This window comes from Neofelis nebulosa, chromosome 14 (assembly GCF_028018385.1).
Source record: "Neofelis nebulosa isolate mNeoNeb1 chromosome 14, mNeoNeb1.pri, whole genome shotgun sequence".
In the NCBI taxonomy this organism is placed as follows: domain Eukaryota; kingdom Metazoa; phylum Chordata; class Mammalia; order Carnivora; family Felidae; genus Neofelis; species Neofelis nebulosa.
This window is the reverse complement of record NC_080795.1, coordinates 64069809-64097540: the sequence shown is the minus strand read 5'-3', so window position 1 is coordinate 64097540 and position 27732 is coordinate 64069809. Positions and strand designations below refer to the sequence as shown.

Sequence of the window (27732 nt, the reverse complement as noted above, 5' to 3'; positions counted from 1 at the left end):
GCTCGCTCTCGCTCTCTCTCTCAAAAATAAACATTAAAAGAAAAATTTTTAAATGCAATTCGAAACCAGCTTTTAACAAGGCAATGTATTATAAACACAAAAGTCCTACATCCGAATTATACCTTTTATTTTGAACATTTCACTCAACAGAAATCTGATATACTGGGTCTAGGTGATGACACCTTCCAAACTAATGAAACTTTTCTGTAGCATAAATAAACAAATTTAGACCACCAAGTAAAATCAAATCCAAGTGTAACTGAACAACTCAAGAATGGTATGAATGGAGTAGAACCTCCAGTGGCTTATACTTCACTGTTTATAACCGACTTTGAGAGTCTTCTTAGTGACATGACAGTAGACTATGCATTTCCAAGAGCCAAACACACAGAATATTCTTCTCTCTACTCGCTCGCTAAAAGATTAAGAAATCTGATACAAAGGTCTGATGTAACTACGAAACATGCCCTAGTCATTTAAGGAGGGGTCTCTTAGGTCTGATGTAACTAACGACACGCCCTAGTCTCTTACGTGATTCTGGGTGAAGTCATCCTGCTCACCCTTGTGCAACCTCTCCTCCTCATCAGTCCTGCTTCTTACATGTGGAATGATTTGCCATAACTAGAAGGAAAGTGCTGTTGGGTATCTGCTCACTCTCTTCTTTCATTTCCCGAAAAGTCACCAAAAATGTCTTTGCCTGGATCCCCAAAGGCACATAAGTAGACCTTTGAATCCTTTGGCTGGAAAGGCCTTGGATCAGATCCATTTGGTGAGGTAAACTGAAGAAGGTCAGAAGATCTCATTGATCTTGGAAGAATCCAACTTCTGGTTATAAATGACCCCACCTCTACCTTTTAAATTAGCTGCTACTAGGGAGACGCCACTGGAAAAGGAGCATACGCTAAGTTTATAATTCTCTTTCCTTTTATTTTCAACAAGCAGATAATAGAACCTAAATATCTCTCAAATATCTAGATTTTTCCTTTGTGAGCAAAAGACATATTATGGTTTAGGCGTTAAGTCGGTTAGATTCACCCTCATTTCCTTTCTTCCTTTCTGGAGTTTTTCAGACTCTTCTTAATATCAGAAAAAAGACAACTCTTCAGTCAACTATTGGTAAACAATTATTTAGCACCAGTCTTGAATTTTCTGGTGGATTACAAATGAATGATAAAATTCTACCTTAGGCCCACGTCAACTGCTTCTTCTGTTTAGCTTCTAACTACAGTCAGAATGGATGAGTGGAGAATGAATGAATGAATGAATGAATGAATAAATGAAAATTTGAATGCCTGTCTAAAGGAAGCCAACTGTTGTTTTTCTGGTTAAAACTCAGCTAAGACTACTAAAAGTTTAAGGTGGCATTTAGAAATGCAGTAAAAAGAACCCACAGATGTTATTTTAAAATTTTATTTGCTTATAAAAGAGAATGGAAATGGGTTTGCAAAAACTTATCTGCATGTACAAAGTAATCCATGTAGATAAAGAGGGCAAGCCTTGGAATACTGCTGGATAAACTGTTCATCAAAATTGGACCTCCTTGCATCAGAACTGGTGGCAAGTCATTATTTTACAGGTCAAAACCACTGAAACACTGAATCTATTTTTAAAGTCACCAACTTCAGAAAGGTTATAGTCTAAAACATATTCTTAGATACCAGTGAAATGAGTTACCAAGTGATCTCAGTGGCGGGCAGATCAGTTAATCAAGAGGTAGTTTCTCTAATAATATCCCTTTTTCTTTTTAGCAAGGCTATAGGAGATAGAGATAAATGGCATAATCTTTGAATCTCTTTAAATTTTTACTCGGTTTCCTTTGAATACAATCATAGCTGTCTTGATACATTTTAGAACTTGAGATCGTCTAATACAGAAAAGAGTCCAGTGTTCAATTTTTTTTTTTTTTTTTTTTGCCAATTTTTCTTTGAGCACTCTTCTTTGGACACACAAATAATCTGGCATGCCATTAAAATAGCAGAGAGAAGTAAATCCTGTGGTGTCATAGATGAAGGGAGTTTTTTAAATACAATTTTTTGTTAATGATAGCAATATTAACAATACCCAAGGAGACTTAGGGTGATGAAACGAGCCCCCAAAAGGTAGCATACAAACCACATCACAACATTCTTCTTGAATAAGTTTCTCTAAGAGTTCTTGTAGCTGGTCTTCATATTTGTCCGGAGGCTATCAGATCCCCGAGCCCCACAGTTCCATGGCTTCCAGCTCGTCTTGGACAGGAGTGAATTCTGGTTGATCAGGATGAGGAGCTAGAGAGGAAGAGTGGGGTGGGACTTGATAGGACCCAGGAACCATAAACTGATATTCTCTCCTCGTGTGGGTCCGTAAGAGGCAGATTTGGTCACTAAACTACAGAGATATCCTGCTTGGGTAGAAAGCAGTAGCCACCTTTACCCACCACGCCGCTTGTGCCTTCCCCAGGAGGTTTCAGACGGTTAGTGAAGGAAGGGACGGATACATGGCAGAAATTGTTAGAAAACCAGATCACAGCCAGCTGCTTAAATATTATGTGTTTTATTTACAAAAGGAACCCTGAATCTCAGCAGAATTGTAACAGAAAAATAAATCTTACCAAAACCCATCTCAGGTTAGAAACCCATCACCAGGGGACAGTCAAGAGGAGAATGGAGAGTAGGGTGGTCAGGGAGGAAGATGCCCATCAGTCTTGTGCAGGGACAGGAAAGAGGAGAAGGCACGCTTCATTCAACAACTACTACTGAGCCTTCACATAGAAAAGTTAGGGATAAATCCTTGGTACACAATCATATACCCTTAGCCAGGCTGATACAGAGCGGTCGGTTGCTAATACAATTGACCCATGGGATTTGGTGAAATTTCAGTATTCTCAGTGTACGTGTTTCGAGTAGGGAGGGCAAGAGATGTGACAGTGGGCAGGGAGGGAAGCAGGTGAGGCAGGAAAGCAGGGTGCCCATTGTTAGGGGCAGGGGCTGGGTGGTGGTAGTCAACAGGACAGTTCTGTATCCGTAGCCAATTGCCCAGGCCAATGTAATCAGAGTGGAGGAGATGCACCTCAGTGCTGGTAATCATTGTAAGGGATCAGATCTTAACAAGGGACAGGGAGATTTGAGAGAACAAGGAGGGAAGAGATGAACAGAGAAAAACACATCAGCAAAACTCTGACCAGTTCCTCTGGCAAATAAGGTTAAATTTCTCCTAAAGCAGAAAACTTAAAATTCTTTGACTAATAAGTTTATTGCCCCAAAGCAGTCTGTGAACATGTCTCTTGATGCTTCCAAGAGTGACTATGTCAGAAAATGTCCCATTGCACAACTCGCCGACATGCAGGCTGCAGATGTTTTTAGGAAGCATTATCTTTCAGAGTCTCGGTCCAGTCGTTAGTAACGAGGCAAGGACAGCATGGCCACTCTTGTTTCTTCTTAAAACTATCTTTGGTCACGTAACATGCATGTGGTGCGCAGAAGGTCACCCAAAAGAATCTAGGGGGCCCTCCTCGCTAGGGAAAGCTCTAAGTTTGAGGTTTATCCGAAACAAGAGTAAAAAATTACAGGGCATCACGACCACACCACAGCAGTAACACAGAATTAGGGCACCCAAAGAAAGTTCAGACATGCCCCGCAATGACCAAACGTGAGGTCGGAGGCCAAGAAGGTGTGGACTGCCATTTGTAAACAAGAAAGATTTACATATGAGGTTATTTTCATTTTCCTCGTAAGGTTTTTAAAGGGGTAGCTTCTAGAGTCATTAGCACGTCATGGAAGATATCTCTGAATAATTTAAGGTAGTGAGGTGCTCAGCTTCTGCCTCCCTCCCATAATTGGTCTACTTTTCATTGTACCCCCATCATATAGTTCTAACCGTAGCAAAACACTGCTCAAAGCCACGAGAGGCCGGCACTTACCTCCTACCCCGTAGGCAGAACACGAAGAGGGGTCGCAGTATCCAGGCTGGCCAGAAGGACCTTGTGGTCCAGGCACCCCCAGGTGACCAGGTGGACCCCTGGGCCCGGGAGAGCCAGGGGGCCCAGGGCTTCCTGGCCGACTCTCCCCCGAAGGTCCTAAGAAGCACCAACAAATGAAAACAGTTGGTCTTCACCATCACAGAGTGAGTTTTGAGACTCCCAAGAAGTAAACTAACTCTTAAAAAAAGCCACCTCACACAGTTTAACAATTAGGATAGTCTGCCTCTCCCTGCTCATTGAGTTTTTATTCCTAAACTGGATCATACTGTAATCATACATTCTCCTGGAGGTCAGTGCTTTCAATCAGCTCAGGAAACTGGAAAGCAAAATGGATGTATTCTTTTCTATCACCTCTTGGATATTAAAGGGAAAGGAACACACCGCTCTCGACCTGGTTTTCATTACAGAATTCCTGTTTCCCAGTGCAGTTCAGTGGGAATCCAGCATACGGGCATACATGAACACGTGCACACATGCACACACACAAACACACTCAATCTCAGCGTCGTAATCTGTACTGCTTTATGGCCTCAGATCATCGAAATAAATTAGCCTGAGTGTGAAAGAAATCATCCTGCAGGAGAAGAAGGAAAAGTCTGAAACCGGGCCTAAAATACTAATCCAAAATTTCTTTGAGGCTACCTTATATCAATTGAGAACTTAGATTGAGTGAAAATGGGAGAGAGACTAAAAGTTTTCTGATATTAGGAAGTGTATTGAGCTGAGTGTTTTTGTTTGTTTTTATGTTTGCTTTCAGGCCCGGATTCCAATAGTGCTTCAAAGGCATTCTTCAACCAAGAATGACATTCTTTCAACTAAAACTTAAATGGAAATTAGGAACAAGTATCCCCTTATATTTGAAAAGTGCTGCGGCTCTTAGATACATTCAATTCCATCCAGTCAACATTCACCAATCACTGTTTTTGTGGAACACATGATCCTAGATCAGCCTCTCACGCAGGCTCTAATGCTAGGAGCATTTATGCTCAGTCGATTTATTCCATTAGGAATCCCTCCTAGAAAAAGTACTTTCCAAAATCATCATTAGACTGGAAAGAAAAATCTGTAAAGCATTTGATTCAATGTGGCTAAAACTGGATCATAAACGTCCAATAGAACTGCAAACTTATAATTCTAATAATGAGGATGATAATCTAGAGACCATTGTCAAAGCACATAGTAATGTGCACAAAACTGACACAAAACTCGTTCAGTAAGAATGCCATGGTGGCAGAGACTCTGAGTCTTTATCAAATACCCATGTGTTCCTCTATATTTGGAGCCTGCCGTGCAGTTCAGCTGAGAGTGTGGCTAGTTCCAGCCAGTGAAATATGCATGGCTGTGCCATATGTCATTCTCCATGTAGAAAGGTGAAGGCTGATGTGCCTCCTTATCTTTCTCCTAAGAGCCTTTTGTTCCAAAATGGGGGAAAGCCACCTTACTCACCTCAAACTTTATGTATATCTACTAAGCATTTGGGATTGATTTGTTACCTCAGGATAGCCTAGCATAGCCTAACTCATGAAGCCAAGTGGATCCCAGAATATGCTATAAGCTTCTGGGAGAATCATCACTTAACAAACTGGCCTTCTAATAAAGTGAATGAGAAATACAGCCATTCCAGTTAGATGCAAGGATGTAACACGGCCATTTTCTTCACCAGTGATGTCAAGTGAAATATAAAGATTTAGGACACCCATTGTGCAGCTTCCTGTTAGGTAGAAAGATTTACCTGCTGGTCCAGGGGGGCCTCTTGGACCTTGGGTTCCAATGCCTGGGTTTCCTTTTTCTCCTTTGATACCAGTGAGACCTGTTGAGAAGGAAATAAAGAAAAGAGGGAAAAGTCCTTAAGACAAAAATCTAGGTAGTTCCATGTTTCCAGGCTTCAAAATTACCTCTCTGGTAAAGAGAATGGTGTGGGTTGGTTGGGGGTGATGGTTACCAGGGGACTTTGAGATTAAATTCTGACACTGTGAATCATGTACAGTCATAGAGGGGAGCCCAGTTCTGTGGCTGAGCATGCTGCCCGTATTTGTGGTACTGCAAGTTTATTTTCCTCCTTCCTACTGAAGTGGGTCAGCCTGCCAGGAACCGGCCCGTGTCTTTGCACGCACCAGGCCATTCGACGTATGCAGTTGGCACTCCAGAGTAACACAATAGAAATCACAAGTGGACATGTCTAACATTTTCCTTTTGGTCCACTCTGTAATGTATCTGCAAAAGGCATGAATTATAATTAGGCAGCAAAGTTCTGAAGAGCGTGAGTTTCCATTAAAAACTTGGAAGCTTCAGGAAAGCCTGTGTTTGATTTGGCTGATTCAGCCCCATAAAAGTCTAAACCTATTCATGTCTCTTTTCCACTGAGCTGACTCCTTATTCCAAATAATTTACAGTGCTATTAACAAAACTATACATTTTCACAGGGGAAAAACAAAGAAACATATACTCTGACACCTCATCATCCCAACAGCTTCTATCACAAGGTTGCTGGACAGGTGAGAACATGCCATACTGAGGGCCACCAGTCCGAGAGACAGAGTTGCATCAGATGAGGGCCGGGTTACCCAGACTCACATCACAGAAGGTCTCTGGTGTCTGTTTTTCATGTACAACAATGCTTTGAAGTAGCAGAATGCAGAATTACATCTGTATGTAATTACACTTACAGAGAAATTATGTATGAATTGGCAAAGCCAAGAAGGAAACATAAACAAATGACAATAACCAATTTGATAGGGGGCAGGCATGCAAGTGATTTAGAATGTTTAAAATTACAAATAACTTTTCCCTTTTTTTTTTTTTCAACGTTTTTTATTTATTTTTGGGACAGAGAGACAGAGCATGAACGGGGGAGGGGCAGAGAGAGAGGGAGACACAGAATCGGAAACAGGCTCCAGGTTCCGAGCCATCAGCCCAGAGCCTGACGCGGGGCTCGAACTCACGGACCGCGAGATCGTGACCTGGCTGAAGTCGGACGCTTAACCGACTGCGCCACCCAGGCGCCCCAACTTTTCCCTTTTACTAAAGGCAACGCGTATTCACTGTAGACAAATTCAAAGACACCACAAGCAAGGACTTCAGCCCTTGAAAATAATCACTTTTAACATCTTGGTCTATAACTTCCAGAAATAAAGGCATTCATGTAGTATTTGCTCTTGGAATAGTTGGCAAAGAGAGAGAGAGAGAGAGAGAGAGAGAGAGAGAGAGAGATCAGTGAGCAACTAACAGCTTTTTTAATACTGCACACATAATGACTGTCCCTTGATTTGAAGCTTCGGTGTCTGCTGTGTTCCTTGGGACCACCTTTTGGGGTCAAGGTATACCTGGCATTTAAGTGCTCCTTCCTTGTTAGTGGTCATCAGGGCTCCTTCACCCACTGCTATGCCTCCCCAACACCCAGGCCTATCGCACGTGGCCTTAGTGGTATTTTCTGAGCTCAGGAGAGACCAGCACAGCAGGGAGAGAGCAGGACACTGACCACTGAGCCTGTTACGACCTCTTGTTTTGGGTCTGACTCTTCTCTTAGGAGCCCATAAGGAAGATGGTAATTTCTAAAAAGTAAAAATATAGTTGCATCTGAGTTCAAAAAGCACACAACGTACTCAGACTAACCAACATGTAATACTCAGTTGCTATCAAGTTGTTTAGACAGAAAACCACACTGGGTGCATCTACTAGATATCACCCAATTAGCTCCCAGTTTAGCTCTTAGTTTAGTAGCTAATTGAAAGAAGTACTTTTTAGCTGGTAGGTGTTCTCTCAGATGCAAATGTGTCCTAACATGCATCTGGGAATTGAGCAGAAACTGCCTCTTCTTCTGTTTGAATGAGAGTCACTTTCCCCACAGGGAACCACTAATTTTTCAAGAATTAGAACACATACACAGATGACTAATGGCAGGCTGCTCATGATTAAGTCTGTGGTGACTCAGAGGCCTCCCATGACCTTACGGTACTCAAGGATCAACATTAACAACATGGCTTCTCAATGATTCTCCAAAGTGGGAAATGCAGTTGAGGCTGAACAGCATATCCAGGAAAGTATTCTCAGGAGTAACTCTCTGATAAGAGTTTCTTGATTTATCCTTTGCTTCTTCATTAAGAAAAGTGAAAGGTGGGAAAGATTGGGCAGTAGAAAGCCTAGTTGTTTTAATTTTCTAGTTATGTAAGGAAAAACAAATGGCATTTGATATTATCTCTACTACAAATCAAGGTAAGAGAGGAAGAGTCTCACAAAAATATTCCAGCCCCTCAAAATGCCTTGAAAAAATTCTAAGGATATAATTATATGAACAGAGAATTTTAGATTTTATTATCCTTGAAGTAAAGATATGTTCCAACTACATGTAGGCTAATATATTAATATTCGTCCATGTATTCACTTATGGTTCTGAGACTGAAGGAATATTCATGTCCATGACAACTGAATTTGGTTGTAAATCTTTTTCTTGGAATGAAAAACTCATGTTAAAAATCAATAATTAAGTACCTAAGATGAGGACTGAAATTAAAGACTAAGCTTAGAGACCTCAGATCTCTAAAAAATAGATCCACATATACTTTTGATAAGCCTTATAAGCCATGTATGATTGATTAAAAGGAAAGAAATCAAATGTCAGCCTGTCCTTCTTTATGAGGACTGAATGTGAAGCCACTTGGTGTTGAGATGTAGTCACCAGAGTCATGTGCCATCATCCTTTCCTCAAAGGGCATTGGGACTCCTGAGTGCACAGTATAGCCCCTCCTTCTGGAATACCCTTTGCACACTGGCCGTCTTCATAAATCTTCTTGTTCTTCAAGACCCAACTCAAGGCTTCTCTGCAACCATAATGAGCAGATGCACAATGGATTCCAGACGCCAAGGATTGTCTATCTGATTCATGGCTATATCCCTGACACCTCTAGAGCACCTTCCACATTGTATGGAACTTACATACTGACTGAGTGAACGAATGCATGAACAAATAAATTCTCTGCTTCTGTATTGTCCACGCCGCCTCTGGCACCTACCTCACTGCATTGCTTGTTCTCCTGTTCATCTAGCCTGAGCCCAGGAGCCTACTGACTGCAGGGATCGTGTCGTATTTATTGTTAGTGTCAGATCCAAGCAGAACCTCACACAGAGTAGGTGGCCCAGTAAATACTAGAAGACTAACTGAATGACAATGTCTACACCAACTTGTAGCTGACTCTTATAAGCAAGCATGACCTCTGAAGGATCAACAAACAAAATGCTTTACGCTGGAGCTTTGCTTTTTACTTTCACATGCCTGGCTTCCGGGGACACAGCTTTTTGTAACAAGTTCTTTGTTTGACAATATCAACTGCCGGTGCTTCTAAAGAGATGAATATAATAGATAACAATAAGTTTAAGTTTCTGTCATTTCTAAAAACTGAGCACAGCTTACTAAAAATATGATTTAGGTAAGATTAAAATATCTTTAGTTTTCTTTTGAGTTACCAAATATATTTAGGAGAATCAGAGAGATGATTATTATTCATTCATTCATTCATTCATTCATTCATTTGTTCTTTTAAAAATATTTTAAAACATTTATTTTTTTAGGTTGGTTTTAGGCTCACAGCAATATTGAGTACAAAGTACAGAGATTTCCCATGTATCTACTGCCCCTACACATGCATTAGCAACATCCCCCAGTAGAGAGGGACCTTTGTCGTATTCATTCTTTTTTAAGAGTCTCATTAGAAACCATTTCAGGGTTACCGGATTCTCTTTTACCACTAACCTAACACTGACCCTGCAATATACATGTATTTATTATACTTTTTTTATATTTTATATTTATATTTTATATATTATATTTATTATTTTTTATATTTTATGTTTATTATATATATATATATATATTTTTACAGGTCTACTAAGACAGAGACCCGTTTGTTTTAGTTTTTCATTATATTCCTAGTTCCAGTCACATATTAAGGCACTCAAGAAATATGTGTCAAACAAATGGATGAATGAATGAAATCCTAAGTTCAAGGGCAGACTTTGACAAACCAAAAAATGTGGCTAGTCAGTTTATCAACTAGGCCTATAAATTACTTTGGTAGATTTTTGAATGCTAGATGCTTGACATGTATAAACTCATTCAGTCTTTACAAGAACCAAGAGGGCGGGCACTACTATTAATGCAAGAGAAGGCTGTGATACCTGCCCTAATAAGTTCCTGAGCCAAGATTTCAAGCCAAGCAGGTTGGCGCTGAAGCCTATACACTGAACCACTGCCCTCCCTGCCTTTTCATCCCAAAAGGCAGGCTGCATTTTTGCCCTGTTCACTGCAGGTGAGGCTTCCGGAACTGCCTGCTGAGTCAGTGTGCACGGTTTCTCTGGTCCCGTGCTCAGAAATCAACCCTGTGGTTATCACATTTCCTCAGCTTATTTCCCTTAGTTTGCATACTTGCCCTCTGCTCTGAGCGAGATTCAGCATTGCTATTTGGAGGATTTATCCTGCTCACACTGACTGCATGTCCAGGATTGGGCCCTTGGTTGTCTACTTCCTATTTTCTTTGGCCCGTTGGTCTCTGAGTAGAGAGATTTTACTCATTTCTCTGCACACCCCCCCCCCACCCCCCAACCATACCGAGCACTCCACGCTAGAGTCTCATGCTATTCCAGGGAGCACAGTTATTCTCTTGATCCCAGACATTTTGAGCAACTCCCAGGATTTATGCCCGGGCACATATGCAAAGCCTGGGCAATGCTTTCATTGTAACTGTACCAAAAAGTCACAGAAACTGGGAGACAAAGCTTCAGTTATGTTATTATATTGTCTGTTGCCTAGGAAATGCTGACAATGAATGGCAAGCACAGTCTGTTTTCCATTCAAAATATGTTTGAATGCCTCCTAGATGCAAGTGCAAGGCACTGGAGAGGCACCTAGCTACAAGATGGCAGAATAATTGGACTTAATTCACTAAGTATTTTGTGCACTTTTCCAGAGTCTGCTATTGCTATATTTTTGGCCTGTGGGATTAGTACCAGCATGTGGGACTCCATGTTTTGGCTAAGGTCTCGGCTAAGGGGGCCAAGATTGGAAAATACATGATTGTTTTCAAATGTAAACAAACTTCACAAATCATTGCTAAGAGTTGCTCCTTATTGTATTTTTTTTTTTATATACAACAACTGCCCATCTACTATGACTATATAATTCAGGACTTAGGGAAAGATAAAGCCCTCCAGATGGTTCAGGCAGAGAGAATTTAATGCAGGGACTTGTTTACATGGGTGATGGAAGGACTGAGCAGCCAATGAAAGATGATGAGGCAATTGATAAAGTAGTAACAACAGGAAGTCACTCTCACCTTTAGAAGCACAGGGACAATGGGAAGAAATGGTGTGACCGGAGCCCAGAGCCTAGAGCCTTCTGATAGGATCTAGAACCAGAGGGAAAGACTTCCAGTGGAAACAAGAGCCACGTAAAAGTCATCACCACAACAGGAATTCCAGGGGAGGCAGGGATTGGGGTGAGGGGAGAAATATCCTGGCTTCTCCCCTCTTCAAATTCTCTAATCCTCCTCAATGCTTCCTACTGGCTGAACCTTCTCAGGAGCAGAGGCCAAGGGAGCCTGGAAAGACAGTGAGGCATAGCTAACGGAAGGGGAAGAGCAGACTGAAAGCAAACGGCCTGGTCCATCCCAACATCAGGCTCTGAGTATTCAGAGTAGAAGGCACCTTCCTGTCTGTAGCAGGTCACCATGTAGCAGGGAAACAGACAAACGGACAACTATAACACATGATGTGAGAATAGCTACGACAACATATGAAAGTACAGAACTGAGGCATCTGTGGGAAATCACAGGAAGCTTTCCGATAGAGCTGACCCTTGAAGTTAAGTCTTGAAAGGCAGGTGTGCAAGGGCAACTCCAAGTGGTTTCCTATGACTTTTACAGCTGCAGGTTGGGGACTGGTAGAGTAAGCAGGCAGTCTAGGCCAGGTCATGACATGCTAAGGAGTTTGGATATGGCCCAATGGATAGCTATTCCATTGCAAGAAAAAAAAAAAAATCCTTCAATACCATCTACCTAATTTTTTGTAACTTCATACTCTTTCTGAAAGAGGAACCCCCTATCATTTAAACCCCGGGCCTCATAAAACCTGGGTCTGCCCCCGTGGGGTGCTACAAAGCAGTAAAATTCGTTCAGGTTGGACTGGAAAATCCTGCAGAGCCCAACTCTACACTAAGATAATCCCACAGAAAAGCCAGAGGAAAACATGTTGAATCATTAAGTAGGGCAACTCAGTGGCCAAAGGAACCACTACCAGATCAAGATCAAGACAATGAGATATTTGCACTTTAGGCATTCCTATCAGTTAGAGGCATGGTAACATTGTCAGGAGGTCCTTTCGTCGTCTGATCACACATGGCTAAATTAGACACACTGACATCTGGGCAGTGAGAGAGGGGAAGGGAGTGCAGCAGGGAGGGGGGAGGGGAAAGGGGTAGGATGGAGGTTGTAAAGGGAAAAGGGAAAAGACAGGAAAGAAGATGAGGAGCACCCCTCATCAGTGCATACCAACCCCATGTTGTCATGTGCAGGTTAACTGTTCACACCTGCAGGTGCATGGTAAAAACAAACAGGGATTAAATCGGGCACCAGAAATCCTGGATTTTTGTCCCCATAGTTTTGCAAACCGATACGATGATGTATAATAAGACTATCAGACCAAATACCCATCTATCAGTTTCAGCTCCAAAGTTTTGACTGATCCCCCATAAATGCTATTATGTTATTTCTAGCATGGACTGTTTGGAAAATGATAAATAATTCAAAGAAAAATAAGCCAATTTCTATGGGTTCAAAAATGAACTTTCTGGGTTCGGTATGAATATTCAACCAGTTGATGATATTTAAATTAGTGCCTGGTCTAGTTTTTATTCCTTGCAGAAATGAAAAGTGCTGTGATGCTCTCTGCTCTTGGAAAAGAAGAAAGCTCTGTCAGGCATTGGGATAAGGCCAGAGTCTGCAGAGTGTAAAACAAAATGTGTTATGACCAACAGCCCTTCATAATAAGCATGAAGAGTCCACTACTAAGATAAATACATCTCCTACCTAATTAAATCTAGAACCAATCAAAATGAAAAGAGTTAATGAATATATCATTTCTATATATGTTTTGCCCAGCTATACAAATATGTTTTGGTATATTTATTGGTTGTAATGTATTTATTGTTTTAAAAGCCATGTTAAAAAATCCACAGAAAATGGTTTATCATAGCTAATATAAACAGCTTTAATTTTATCATCTAAGTAAGCATATGTTTTATTTCCATTTTACTTGTTTGTGTACAAGGCCAGAAATTTAGAAAATGGCAAAGTACATTCCTACATTTAAAAGAAAATACCTCTGGGGCCCCTGGGTGGCTCAGGCAGTTAAGCATCCGACTTCGGCTCAGGTCATGATCTCACTGTTTGTGAGTTTGAGCCTTCATATTGGGCTCTGTCTGACAGCTCAAGGCCTGGAGCCTGCTTTGGATTCTGTGTCTCCCTCTCCCTCTCTTCCTCCCCTACTCGTACTCTATCTCCCTCTCGAAAATAAATAAAAATTACAAAAAATAAAAAAATAAAAGAAATATCTCTGCCTCTCTGTCTGTGGCTCTGTCTCTCAAAGGATAGATACACATAAAGTACACACACACACACACACACACACACACACACACAGGCATTATAAGCAGGAGGTCCCTTGATCTTTTGACTACAGACATCTAAATTAGACACACCAAAATTTGGGCACTGAAATGTCCAATGTATTTGCTATTTTATATGTATTTCCTATCCAGTAAAACCAAACCTCCTATTTAAAAATCTCACCCTGTTTTTCTGGCTGAATTTACACGATAATGACTTGAAGAAAATGCTGACATTGTCAAGTTGGCAGTAACTGGCTATTAACAGGATGTCTTAGGATTGATGTACTATAGCCACATGGACTTCTGTTTTTATCATGACTTTAGGGTGAAGGACAAATGGCAGCCAAAAAAGCTAGCCAAGTAGTAATCAACACCATAAATCACTTATGATTCATGAAATGACTATTGTACTTCAGGTACGATGAAAAATAAAAGGAAAATAGACATCAAGTTTGGTCTTTGGGGAGCATGTGGCCTTACTGGTGAGACAGGATTAACAGAAGTGATATCATTAAAAGACAATTCAAGAAAGTATATTCTACCTGGGTGCTAAATGATACGTTTCATAGTCTAATGAGGTAGGTGTCTATTCATTTATCAAATATTTGTTCAGGCTTCTTGCAGGGTGGCATGTAAAGATGAAAGGCACAGCCCCATTCAAGGAACTCGCAGTCCAGTGGGAAGACAAACAAGTACATCGCCGATTACGGTTTAATGAGAAACTTCTGTGGTGGAGACATGTGCTTGGGGAGCACAAACCAGGGAGATCTTACTCAGTCGGGCTCAGCTGGAATCGAGCAGGGTAGCAACAACCAATACACTGGCCAAACAAATAAACCATGGGGAGGAATGAGTGGTCTGGCAGACGTGAGTCTTAGGATGAGTTCTGAAGTTTGAGTATGAATGAGCCAGAGGAAAAAAGAGGGTTCTGGGGAGTGAGAAGAGCAGGTGAAAAAATCCATGACATGGTACAAGAACAGGGCACAACAGGGATTAGCACTGAGGGCTGTAGGAAGGGAAAAGACACGTATGAAGAATGCGGTAAGCCGAATTAGCGGTCTCGACTCCTCATTACTCTGCAAAAGACTTATACGCCCCCGCATTCTCTTACTTCAGGCCCATGTATTTCCTGACTTCTTGGAGTTGGGCTTGGTCATGTGACCTGCTTTGACCAATGGGGCGTTGGTGGCGATGTCAGGAACAGAGGCTGGTTTGAAATATGATTAGGTGGATGGGTTGCCCTGTTTTGTTTCTGCCACTGCCATAAGGATTACATCCTCTAGGAAACTATTAGCTCCTCCAGCCATGGCCCCAGCAGAGCAGAACTGCCCCTGTTTCCCACAGATATGTGGTGAAAAAAATATTTATTGTTGTATCCTACTGAGATTTTTGTGGTTTGTTATGCAGCAAGAGCTGACCAATACTGAGAGCACTGAGCAGTTCAGTTTGGCCAAAGGGAAAAGTACATACTTGAAGTGAAGCAGAAAATATAAACCGGGACCATATAAAGACATCTTAACTGAGATGGCATTAACCTTCCAATATCAGAGTGATATTTCTAACATGATACCCATTACCCCAGACAGAGACTGAAATCCAATGCAAGAATCTGATAAGATCTACTATACAGACCCTCCAATCAAGGGTTTCAAAATATTTTAAGCCACAGAAACAATTATAATAGCTTTCACGTCAAAAAAATAAATAAATAAAAAAATAAAAAGACAAAACAGACCACAGCCTTGCTGACATCTTGACTCAAGCTCGTGAAAGACCCTCAGTCAGAAGCACACAGCTAGACCCTTCTCGAATCCCTCACCCATAAAAACCATGAGCATATATGTTTCATTGTTTTAAGCTGCTAAATTCTACAGTAGCTTATTATATAGTAATAAATGACTAACACATAGAGCTTCTCTTTGCAGTCATGTTGAATGTACAGAGTCACTTTGTAATAGGGGAAAAAAACCCTTACAAAATAAAAGATGATACAAGAAAAAAAAAGAGCATTCCTTTCCAATGCGCTAAAGTTACCATACGTTAGGAAAAAACAATCCACCAACCCTTCAGAGAAGAGAGTCTTGTTCCAAAGGACATTCGCATTGGACTTTATCAGATAATTATGGGGTGAGGAAAGAGAAAACTACCTTTATTTATCCAGAGTTTACCTCTCAGGAGATGACAGGCAGGGAATGGGGAAGCAGGAGATGAGAAAAGAAACATGCATTTCAGCAGATTTTGAACAGCAATGAAAAGGCTATACCTCATGCAACTGAATATCAAATATAATACAACATCACAGAGAAGACCTGTAAATATTTAAGTATCAGCCAGAAAATTATTACCAGAGCCCTGCCAACCCTCTATCTTTAATCAAGTTGACCTGTCCCATAAAGATCGTTTTTCTAGGAATAAACCAGGAGAAAAGGGACATTAGGAAGTTCTACGGACACTTACCACTGAGGCACTCCTGTCTCACAACTGCTACACTTTTATTCTGAATTTGTGGCCAAAGTTTTCAGCCAGATGTATCTTCAGTGCCAACAGCTCTTCTCAACCACAGAAATATTGAACACAAGGACCCTACTTCTCTCTCCCAGCTTTGAACCAACCTGGGACCCAGTTTTCTCTCCAGGTTTCTCAGGCTTGTTGATTCACAGGAAATGGGCATGAGCATTAGGGACTCGGATTTAGCTTTTGTGTGTCCGCAAACATGTCTCTGCTCTGACTGCCATTTCTATGTCCCTGAGCGGCGCTATCATGGACTTTCAGCAACTGGAGAGTGGCGGACTCCTTTCCTACCTGTGTTTGCTCGGGGGAACTCGGTTGGGTTGCATCTTCTTTTCACATTCCCCCTTTGCCATTTTCTGGAACAAAGTCCATCTTTTTCAAATTAACCACAGAACCTCAGGACGCATCAAAACTGATCCTTAAATCTTGTCTTTCTTTACATTCAATCCTTAGAAATTCGGTCTCCTGTGGTAGGGAACGTTTGAGGGGGATAATTTTCCAACTTCAAAAGTCATTCAGGGATTTTATCCTCAAAGGACTATAAAAAATTAACCTGGGTAACAAACAGAGGGGAGAATTGCCCTGGCATCAAGCTCTACACAAAGACATGCAATTTTGTTGTGATTACAGATGACATCCCAACACTGTTATTTTTTTGAGCCTCAATAGTAAGATTGCACCCAAAATATTTGATCCCACAGAGTAGGTACAAAGTGCTAATGACACTTAAAGAAACTAACGAGTTCCAGGGGGAAAATCTTTGGAATGATACCTCCCAGTCATTTCCACTTAGCTTTTGCCAGGCACTAACATGGATAAAGACATTGACACTGTCGATGGGTAGGAGGAGATAGTGGGTAGTATAAGGCTTCTCTGCCCACATTGGAAAACAAAATATAATGGAAAACTTAAAAAAAATAGAATATAATTTACATTTATTTGCATAGTGCCAATGATGTATTTACTATCAAACGATCTTCACTGTGAACACAACAGAGACCAATACAGAAAGGCAATTTTTTTGAGGGGGGGCACGCAAGTGAGTGAGGGGCAGAGAGAGAGGGGGAGAGAGAGAGAGAGAGACTCCCACGAGGGCAGGGGTTGGGGGGGAAAGAGAGAAAGAGGGAGAAAGAGAGAGAGAGAGAGAGACAGAGAGACAGAGAGACAGAGAGAGAGAGAGAGATGGCAGGGCTAGTGTTTTTACCTGAAGTGGGGCTTGAGGTCACAAACCATGAAATCATGACCTGGGCCAAAGCCAGATGCTTAACTGACTGAGCCATCCAGGCGCCCCAGAAAGACATGTTATTGATAAAGGTCAGCTACATCAGCCCGAATTTAAAGCTGTTGTATTCCCAGTAGTTCTTTAATATAAATACATTTTGACTTCTTCATTATGTTTCCCGTGTAGTCATGCTGAGAATTTGCCTATTAGAATAAATGATTTAACTATACATTACTTTCTTTTTACTTCTTTCTATTACACTAGATGGCACTCTCGTTTTTTTTGTTTTTTTTTTTTTAAATGTCTGAAGTCCAACTTCAGCTCAGGTCATGATCTCACGGTTCATGAGTTCAAGCCCCATGTCGGGCTCTGTGCTGACAGCTCAGAGCCTGGAGCCTACTTCAGATTCTGTCTTGCTCTCTCTCTGCCCCTCCCCTGCTCATGCTCTGTCTCTCTCTGTGTCAAAAATAAATAAAACATTAAAAAAAATTAAAAAAAAGAAAAAGAGACGATATGTTTACTGGCATTGAGAATCATGGCTTTAAAGGTTTCAAGCCTTTTTCCACCTCAGGACCTTTATACACGTTATTGCTGTCTCTGCCTAGAATGCTCTCCTCTGACTCTCTTCTTGATATGCCAAATTGCTAAACTTTCAGGTCTCAGCTAAAACATCCCTGACTTGACAAAGTAAGTCAGAGTCCCCTCTTCTAGGTTGCATAGCATCATGTAGTTTTTCATGGCACTTACAATGATGGTAACGCAATGAAACCATTCATGTATTTTTTTATTAGTCTCTTTAATATCTGTCTCCATGCTAGGTACATGAAAGGTAGGAAATATAAGCCCGATTAACCACTATGTCATTAACACCCAGCACCATGCCTGATGTGGTGTAGATGCTCAGTAAATGCTGGTTAGATGAATGAATAAAGATCCCAAAACAATCAAGTTGTACGACTAAGCAGCCAAGCTTACACGGGTAGCAAGTGGCAAAGCTCAGATCCTGACATATATATGATTGATGCCCCAAACCACATCTCATCACCTGTTTCTGGCTAAAGCAGCATCACAAATAGTGAAGTGAAATCAGTGTCTCACCTAAAATGTCACAAGTGAAACAAGACTGAATTGCCTTGCTCCAGGTTTCTCCTCTATGTCCCCCAGGGTGAGAAGTTATAATAGAAGTATAATTCTATTGCCAGACCCATGGCCAGTTTTCCTTCAGGCAATTTCCCTATTTGGATTCTCGTATAGCCTGGGAGCATGTTAAAATCCTAGAAAAACTCCTCAAGTGTCAAAATGTATAATCAAGGAAAATAATTTATTCACATTCATATTTATCCTACAAATCACCTGGCTTCACCTCCAAGCTGGTCACTTGCTGGGTCACAGGTGTCCCAAGGCTCTCCAAACACAGAACGGAGTGTGCAAAGAGCTTGCAAGTAGTACAACCATGACCCGCTTCTGCCTTCTGGTCAGTCTGGCAGTTGACTGGTTTTTGTGAACTGAGCTGTGAACTGTCGGTGATTAGAAGCCATCAGGAAACAGGGGTCCACCAGATGCTGCACGGTTCTGGCCTCTCCCACGTGATTCCCCCGCTACACAATGAACTCAAAGGTGGCAAGAGGGTGGAAAGGAGCAAGCACAGATAATCTGGAACTATGCAGATGTGCACTTGAATTCTAGTCCCCCCCCCACCACCCCCGTCCAGCGGTGTGACCTCGGACAACTGACAAACTAGCTAAGCCTCTGTTTCCCCACTTAAAAATGGAGCTAATACTGACCTCGTAAGACTTTTATGAGCACTAATAAGTCGCTCCACAACAGTCGTTGCTTAATCAGTGCTGGCACCTTTTCTTTTCAAAGGCTGCGTGATGTCTCCCTCTAAACTCTGACAGCATGTACTCTCTACGTAACTCACTTAGCATCTATCTACTCTCCTAACTGGCGCATCCACTAATGTTCCGCGTTCCTTCCTTACCCAAACCATGTCTTCTATTTTATCCAAATGAGAGACTGTGTATATAGTATAAGCACAACATTGGCAGATACGTTTAGTGCCTAATAAGTGAAAGCCGTAAATAATAGTATTATCTCACACACTGTCAAGCCAAAAGCCTTATGTGAACCCTGCATTCAATACATGTTTACTGATTTATTGTACAAAATAAACCAGATTAAACTCCGGCTTTACGGGTGTACAATCTGAACATGAAAATCTTCAGTTGGATGATTCCTGTGATCCAATACTTTCTGGGTAACGACACAAACTGAAGCCTAAAGACTGAAATCAGAAAACGCTCCCAGTTCTTTTCAAATAAAGAAATTTAATTTTGCCAACTACAGACCAACGAACTTATTTTTGACTTGGGTTAATATATGGTTCGAGACACCAACGTGGAATATGAACATTATTTAACTAAATGGAATGAGGAAGTAGCAGGTGCATCCTCTGGGAATGGTACACGAAGATCAGAACTAGCACTGGAGAGATGATCTAGGGCTCTAGTTAGAAGCAAGGCTGTGATTGGAGAGTGAGTTCACGTCAGAAAAGTCAGGACGCTGTTGTTTCAGTTCTGGGGACTAATGGGGAACTGTAGAGCTCTGGTGAACTTTGGAAGCCAGGGTACAGAGCCATTTACCTGAAGACAGCACAGCGTTTAATGGGGAGAAGCCACAAAACCGTAGCCCATGGAGGGATAGCTTTTCTTTGCTGCCAATGAGCCATGTAGTATCAGTGACAAGAAGAGAAAAGCGGGTGAGAAATTGGGCTACATGACATTTTGCTTATGCTATGGAAATGGGACCTCTTCACTTCTGGGTGCTAATAATTAGACAAGCCTGAGTTGGAGTCAAGCTTTAGATGAACAATGGGAGCTGCAGGAATCCTTCAAATGAATCCTTAAATTCTAAGGATTCCGTATATATTGCGATCCATGTGAGAACGTAGCTAAAAAGACTGCTCCACACAAACTCATGAAAAATACTTTGTTTAAGTTAAAGGAGACAAAGGGTTAATGAGAGGGAGGTAGCTATTCAAATGGAGGCAAAACATAGGCTTCTGTTAGATGATCAGGAAAGTTATGAACAATGTCTACACTGCAAATATGGGGAGAGCGTCACTTCTTTTCTGTTTTCCAAAATGCATACTCTCTGGCTAGTTCAATGATAATGATTGGATTAATCAAAGTACACGTTTGTACTAGAACAGTGTATTTCGAAGAGGACATAAAATCCAAGGTTGCCCCTTGGCCTTTTAATACTAGAAGAGAACAAATGATAGTAAGGGTCAGTAGTATTTCTTTTTGCCTCAGATACACATGTGTGCATGCATACACATGCACGTACATATTGCATCGTGCTTTTTGCCTTGCCTTTTTGTAGCTCAGTATTTGGCTAAATATACTCCTGAGTAACAATACTTATTTTTACTTACTATAACATAATGTCCTTTTAAAATTATATTATAGGGAGTACCATGATAATCATATTTTATATAGCAAGGAACAATAACAACAACAAAGAAATTCCATGATGTCTGGGTTTTCTCTCTAGTCCTGATGTTGGCTGATTTCAAGACTCTTTGGGCTTCAATATCTTCATATGCTTTCTTTTACACAAAATGAGAGTGTTAGGAGAAACGATGGCTGAAGTATCTTCAGTTTTAAAATTCTATTGTTTTGATTTAGTGGAAAGGTAGATACTTGTCTCTCTCAATACTTTCTGGGCATTTGGACCACAAGATAAAAAAAAAAAAAAATCACTTTCTGCCTTGCAGCAACAAATCCCAAGCGCAACAGGACTGAAATACTTTGCTAGGAATAAAAAGTCCTTAGGCGTTGGTCAATAAACCCTAACCTTAAGCCCCAAACCATTCCCCTCAATTGGTAATAAGCCAAAATCACTTTCCCTCATGTGCAAAGGCCATTTCTCACTTTCTTGTCCTACTGTCATCCTCCACGTATTTGTGAAATGCAGGACAGGATTTTGCTTTGTCTTCTACACTTTTTAGGAATACCTGTACAGCTATAGGTAGGTAGGAAAATTACATCATGGAAATTCTTATTTCGAAGTTTGTCTGGGTCACTGAGAATTCCTGGATGATTTTCCTCCAGTCTAAGCATTCGCGTCCTCTTGCAGGGCAGGAGAGACTCAGTCTGGCAAGAACAAGAACAGGACTTCCAAAAAGAACAAACACAACTTGTGACTTGCTGAGAGTGACTCAGGCGCTGGCCCTGTGCCCCCTGAGTCACAGGTGATCCATCACCGACACCGTTAGAGGGTGCCCGGCTGACAGAGGTGGCCACCTTCCTAGCTGCCAGATCTTCCATGTGCTGTGAGGGAATTATGCCCCTCTCTACATGTGCTGATTTAGTGCCCTGGCCCAGGAAAAACCTTCAGAAAGGAAAACCAGAGCTGGGTTCCCATTAGAGCAACAGCTACTGAGTGTGCAACACAATTCAGACCTGACCCTGTCTTGGCAGTCTAGCTGTTCACCCACCCCTGATGAGTGCTCAAATGGGTGGGAGAGACAGTTGGTGTGGCAGGTGCTCAGGGGGTGAAGCCGTTTGTGGTCTGGGGCGATCGACAACAACCTCATTCTTGAAACAGAAGGGAAGTTGGGCCCTGAGCTAAGAGTAAGACACGCACAAGACAGGCAAAGAAAAGGACATTTCCAAAGCGGGGGGCAATGTGTACGAAAGCGCAGAGGCAGAACACACGTGGCCTGTTGGCACGGTTCAAGAATGAACATAAAGTATCCCCTTTGTCATCTGCATTTTACATCTCCGATGTTACAAAAGGAATATATCCTATCCATCTCACAAAAGTAGTAGGATTCACAGGGCAAACAGATAATACTTAGCTCTTCCCCAGACCCACATTCTATAAAATTGTGTCTTAGAAAATACTTGTATCAGTTGTCTTTCTCCCCATTGCTTTCTTTGTGGTTAATATGGAACCCCAACTTCCCACATCTCTTTAATCTGCTTCTGGAGTGGGAGACCTTGGCCAATTATAGAGTTGGGTGAAATTCAGCCAGTCTTATTATTGTATTACACGACACTGCTAAAACCTGTAGAGTATAACAGCAAAGGCTAAGTAGGATTTCTATTTTCAAGAAACTTTACTAGGAAAGACAAAACATTGGCCTGTGAAACTATTAAATAAAATGCTGCCTTATATTATAGAAAGAGGAACCACAAACAATATTTTCATCCGAAGTTTATAGTCGGCATGGTCTACATAGACATACGTAAATCATAGGTTGATATGACTCATGACTCACTTGAGGGCTGCCACCAACTGTTGCCCAGTATGGGCACTGCACAAAAAAGGCACCAGACCTACAAAGTGAGCTCTCGGCTTAGCATAACATATGTGTGATGCTACATCAGGGGAGGGCACCATTTTCTAATTCTTCTACCTGGAAGGGGCACCTGTTCTTAATTCCTCCATCTAAGAGGGGATACCTTCCTCTCATTAGCTCAAAAGCCTCTTAGAGGTGAGTTGAGGGCCCTGATCCTCCTTTTTCATACGAGCAGACATGGCTTTTGACGAAATGCTTTGTAGATTACTCAATTTCTCAGTCTTGGAGATGGATAAATAAGAAGCTGGAGAATAGATGGGGTGAAATGAATTTACATTCACTATTTTGGACTTCGTCATTGCATGAGCACCACTGTTCCACTCTGCTTCACTGTACACACCTCAGTGGTGTTCCAACGAGAGAGGCGCCCCAGCTTACCTCGTTCTCCTGGGGTCCCCGGCACACCTGCATTTCCTGGGAAACCTGGGGTCCCGGGGGGCCCTTGTTCACCAGGGGCTCCAGGTGAGCCTGGTCTGCCAGGCTCCCCGGGAGGCCCCTGGATGGTCCGCACTGATGAGGAGTGGCTGGGAATCTGGTTGAGGATGGCTGTGTACCTGGCCATGTGACCTGAGACACAAAGGGCAAAGACAACATTCAATGAACTGTCACACACAGAAAGGGGAGACAAGCGGTTTTATTTGTCAAGGTTCCAAACAATTCTGTCAGATAACCACAAGAGGAAAAGCACACCCCTCTGAAATATGTTGCTTTCCAAGTTAAAAATTATTACATTTTACTCTGGATGATATGAACAGCTGGACTGTATTCAAGACGCATCTCAGTAGTTTGGAATCCTACAGCTCACATCAGCATCCCAGTAAACATCAATGGGCAGAAGTCATAAATTCGATCTTCGCCCCCTACATTTATCTGACCCCCAAACCCTCACCCAGCTGCCCCTTTTCTCTAGCAACAACCCCACCAATTTATTTGCCTTTTTTCCAAACCCACAAAGACTGCTCCATCCTCTTGCTCACAAATCCCCAGACAAGTGTTCTGTTTCAATTCGTCTCTTCGTCGCCAAGCCTTTTTGCAGGAACCTTTACTTGGGTCCCAGCTGCAGAAACTCCCACGAGCTTTATTAAAAAAAAGAAAGAAAATCTGGCGCTCTCTCCTATAATCCCTTAACTCAGTTATGGCTGGAAGAATGTATTTTATTTTATTTATTTTTAAGTTTATTTATTTATTTTGAGAGCAAGCGAGTGAGCGTGAACGAGAGAGAGGCAGGGAGAGAGGGAGAGAGAGAGAATCCTAAGCAGGCTCCGTCCTGTCAGCGCAGAGGCCCATGTGGGGCTCGAACCCATGAACCGCGAGATCATGACCTGAGCCAAAATCAAGAGTTGGGCGCCCCTGGAAGAATGTATCTTAATAATCAGAAGTATAGATTGATAAAGAGCTTGCTACCATAATGCTTCATTCAGTTTTCCGGTAACATCAGAAGGTAAGATTTCCCACATAAGTGAATTTCCTGGATGAAAATCTCACCCTTTTCAAACATTCAAATCTAAATAAAGAATAGTAACCATTTTTAGAGGGATTATTTCTAGAATATATTCAATGCATTCCTAAGCATAGGACCATGACCGCAACTAGGATTGGCTTCCTGGTGACTCAGGGGCCACCTGTAGGCGTGTGCTTTTCCACCTTTCTCTTTTGACAAGGGGCCATCCTTCATCACTTTCTCTACCTGTCATCACTTTGACCTCACACAGTTCGCCACATAACCTTTCCTCGAGTCATTCTTCTGATCAGCTCTGGACCAAAAACCAGATAACTCATGGTTTTATTACACTTAGAAGCTAACTGATGAATGAAGTTCTGAGCAGAAACCTAAGCCATGAAGTAAGGAGCCCAGAGGAACCTGAGGCGGCACGTGGGAAGGACCTGAGGCGGGATGTGGGAAGATGGCTGAGGTGCCAGAAACAGCCTCTGGGCAGGTCGGGGCTTGCTCATAAAGTTGCATGCAATCTTTTCTATTTCTTCTCTCACAACGGCACTCACAGGCAGGGCCTCCCTATTCTACAGGCTCATTTCAGCTTTCTTGTATAACTCCCTGCTGGCTTTCATTTCCTCCAAGTCATTCACAAGAATCTGAGATTTCCTGAGGGAAAAAACTCCATTTTGAACTCTGAGTTTGTAGGGCACGTCTTAAATAATCATATACTTTTAAAAGATTTTTATTCTACCGTGGAATATGACAACAACTATTGTGAAATCTTCCACATTTTGTGGTCAGTGAGTCCTATTTGGATTTAACCCTTAGGCTTCCTTAAAATAATTACCTGCTCATTTACTTTCATTTACTTGAAATGAGAAACCTACAAGATAATCCAAGGTACAGGTTAGCTTTGGACATATTCCACTTAATGTTCCATTTAGTTTTTATAATTTACTATGTTTTTAATGATCTGATTTTGGCATTAAACTTTAATAGTTTTGTTTAAAACTAGTAAATTTTCAGGGCGTCTGGGTGGCTCAGTAGGTTAAGCATCTGACTCTTGATCTCCACTCAGGTCATGATCTCACGGTTTGTGAGTTCGAGTCCCACATGGGGCTCTGTGCTGACAGTGCAGAGCCTGCTTGGGATTCCCTTTCTCTCCCTCCCCCTCTGCCCCTTCCACACACACACTCTCTGTCTCTCCCTCTCCCTCTCCCTCTCCCTCTCAGAATAAATAAATTTAAATTAAAAAAAAATAAAACTGGTAAACTCTCTCTCACACACACACATTTAGTTTGGGCAATGTGTAAAATGAAATAAAGTTAAAACATAGGAAGCATTACTCCTATGCCTGAAGACTGTAGCTTTGTACATGGTCTGCATGATTTATGTCTTAATGAAAACGCTCCCAAGATGGTGTGGACAGTAACTCCATGCCTTCCCAAAGATGAGGTCTGGGTTTCTCTACTACAGATGGAATCTGGGATATCTGCTACAGCCAAAAGGCCTACCTGGATGCTTATGAGACTCCTAGACGTCCTTGGGTCAAAAAAAAATGTAACCTTTCAGAGCTGAGGCAGCCACTCAGCTCATGGGAGGGGCGTGTGCTACCAGAGTAGGGGGCTTGACAGCTAGAGCTAAGCCAGAAATGGCTGGGTTTGAATATTTCGTCTCTACAAGGCCTTAGATCTTCCTGGAATCGAACAAATCATTGGCAAAAGGGAGGGCCCACACTAGTAACCCTCTGGTTAGATTATTGAGACAAAACGTCAGAGGGCCTGGGAGAAACACAAAACGGGTAGATATACAAGTGAATGAACACGAATCAGTAATTGGAATACTGTGCTGTGGGAAAGTTGGGTGTCATATAAAGCATGTTCCAGTGTAATTTTTGGCATGAGCACCAGTGTCATGTCAAAAATGTCACGTGAAGGCCGCCCCTGTGTGCGTGTAGGGGCATTATTATATTGTATTTACATAAATGTTACAGAATAAAGTGAAGGGCCTTAGGCCAGTCCAAAGAAAAGGACAAAAAGGAGGTATTGATTTAAATCTAGCGAGTTGATAGAAATCAACACCATGAATCATCTCTTTGAAAGCAGCTTCGGATTCCTTCGTCTGGCAGATTTCAAGTGCTGAGTACTTGAGGAAAAAAAATCTATCCACTTGAAGATGAAGAAAGAACAAAAGATCTGATCGGGGCAGTCAAGTTAGATCTATATGGGCAAAAGGAGAGCTCTTGGACAGATGCCACAGAGGAATTAGGTATCTGTGACATCGACACAGAACTCAAGGGTGATCTGTAATGACCTCTGTAATGGGTTAGTTATGGCCATCTGTAAAGCTTACCCATCTGCACCAAGACAAAGCTTTGGAGGTGTTCTCTTGAGCCACTAACTCTTGGGAGGGGCAGATTCCCATCTGGACGAACCACAGAGAACAATATCCGAAACTGTCACGCACTTACTGTGTTTTTTTTTAAATTTTTTTTTTAATGTTTATTTATTTTTGAGAGAGAGAGAGAGAGAGAGACAGAGCATGAACGGGGGAGGGTCAGAGAGAGGGAGACACAGAATCTGAAACAGACTCCAGGCTCTGAGCGGTCAGCACAGAGCCCGACGCGGGGCTCGAACTCACGGACCGCGAGATCATGACCCCAGCTGAAGTCGGCCACTTAACCGACTGAGCCACCCAGGCGCCCCGTGTCACGCACTTACTTTGGATCAGCTGCTCGCACACCTGACGCGCCACTGCTCGGACCATGGCCTGAGACTGCAGATCGCCCTGGATGAAAAAGAAGCATCTTCCTGACTCTCAGGCCCAAGCCCAGCTGCATGGCGATACTTCCAGGATGCAGACCTGGCTTCATTAGCTGTTCCCGCCTGGTCCCTGTGGCTCCCGTGACAGACAGGATTGACCACCATGTGCAGAGAAGGTCATGCAATTTGACACTCATGGTGTCAGGTTCCTGGGAGTCTATATTAAATGTAAAGGCCCAAGTACGTATTTCTGTTCCCAGATTCTAAAAAATTTAAGTTTTGAAACAAACCCATATGTATTTAATGCCTCCTTTATAGTTATTTAGAGCTTATAAAATATAGCACTTTTTCAGGCCGTGGCTTATTTACTATCAATAACAACTCAAAGGAAAGACATTAAACCCATTTTATAGATGAACAGAGTTAAACACGTTGCCCAAAGTTTCACAAAGGTAACTGACTGGATGAGCCCAAAGCCGCTGCTGTTTCTGCTACCCAGCCCAGTTCTATCAGGCGACAGCACAATTCTATCAGCAGCTGCACAATTTCTCAAAAGGGAGAGAAGGTCCCTAAAACAAACTGACTTACAGGACACAGCCAGTTCGTTGATGTATGTCTGCCATTGGCTGTTAACATTGGCCCATCAGGCAAGACACAAGCCCCATTTCTACTACTTGGCAAATGTACAGGGTTTTTGTTTCTCTGATGCCTTTTTACATCCATTGTATAAGTCTGTCCTCAAATTCACTCCGGAGTTCAGAGCTGTTTGATCCTCTCTCTCTGATCCTTAAAGAAATGGGCCTGAGGTCATTTAGCTGAAT

General features: G+C 42.0%; 1 protein-coding gene across 5 annotated transcripts in view; it reads right to left on the bottom strand.

Annotated features, from left to right (window-relative positions):
• Nucleotides 1–1394: 1394 nt before the first annotated feature.
• The window catches only part of COL14A1 (collagen type XIV alpha 1 chain), a 211852-nt gene continuing 185514 nt past the window's right edge, over nucleotides 1395–27732 (bottom strand). For 4 of the 5 annotated variants that reach the window (XM_058698926.1, XM_058698925.1, XM_058698928.1 and 1 more), the window contains exons 44-48: nucleotides 26870–26936; nucleotides 23093–23281; nucleotides 5691–5768; nucleotides 3899–4054; nucleotides 1395–2267 (exon numbers count right to left, since the gene is read on the bottom strand). In XM_058698926.1, coding sequence (XP_058554909.1) covers nucleotides 2188–2267; nucleotides 3899–4054; nucleotides 5691–5768; nucleotides 23093–23281; nucleotides 26870–26936 — 570 coding nt within the window. In that variant the 3' untranslated portion in view covers nucleotides 1395–2187. Of the gene's footprint in view, nucleotides 3082–3898; nucleotides 4055–5690; nucleotides 5769–23092; nucleotides 23282–26869; nucleotides 26937–27732 lie in introns of all 5 variants that reach the window. The other variant, XM_058698929.1, reaches the window with a different exon arrangement.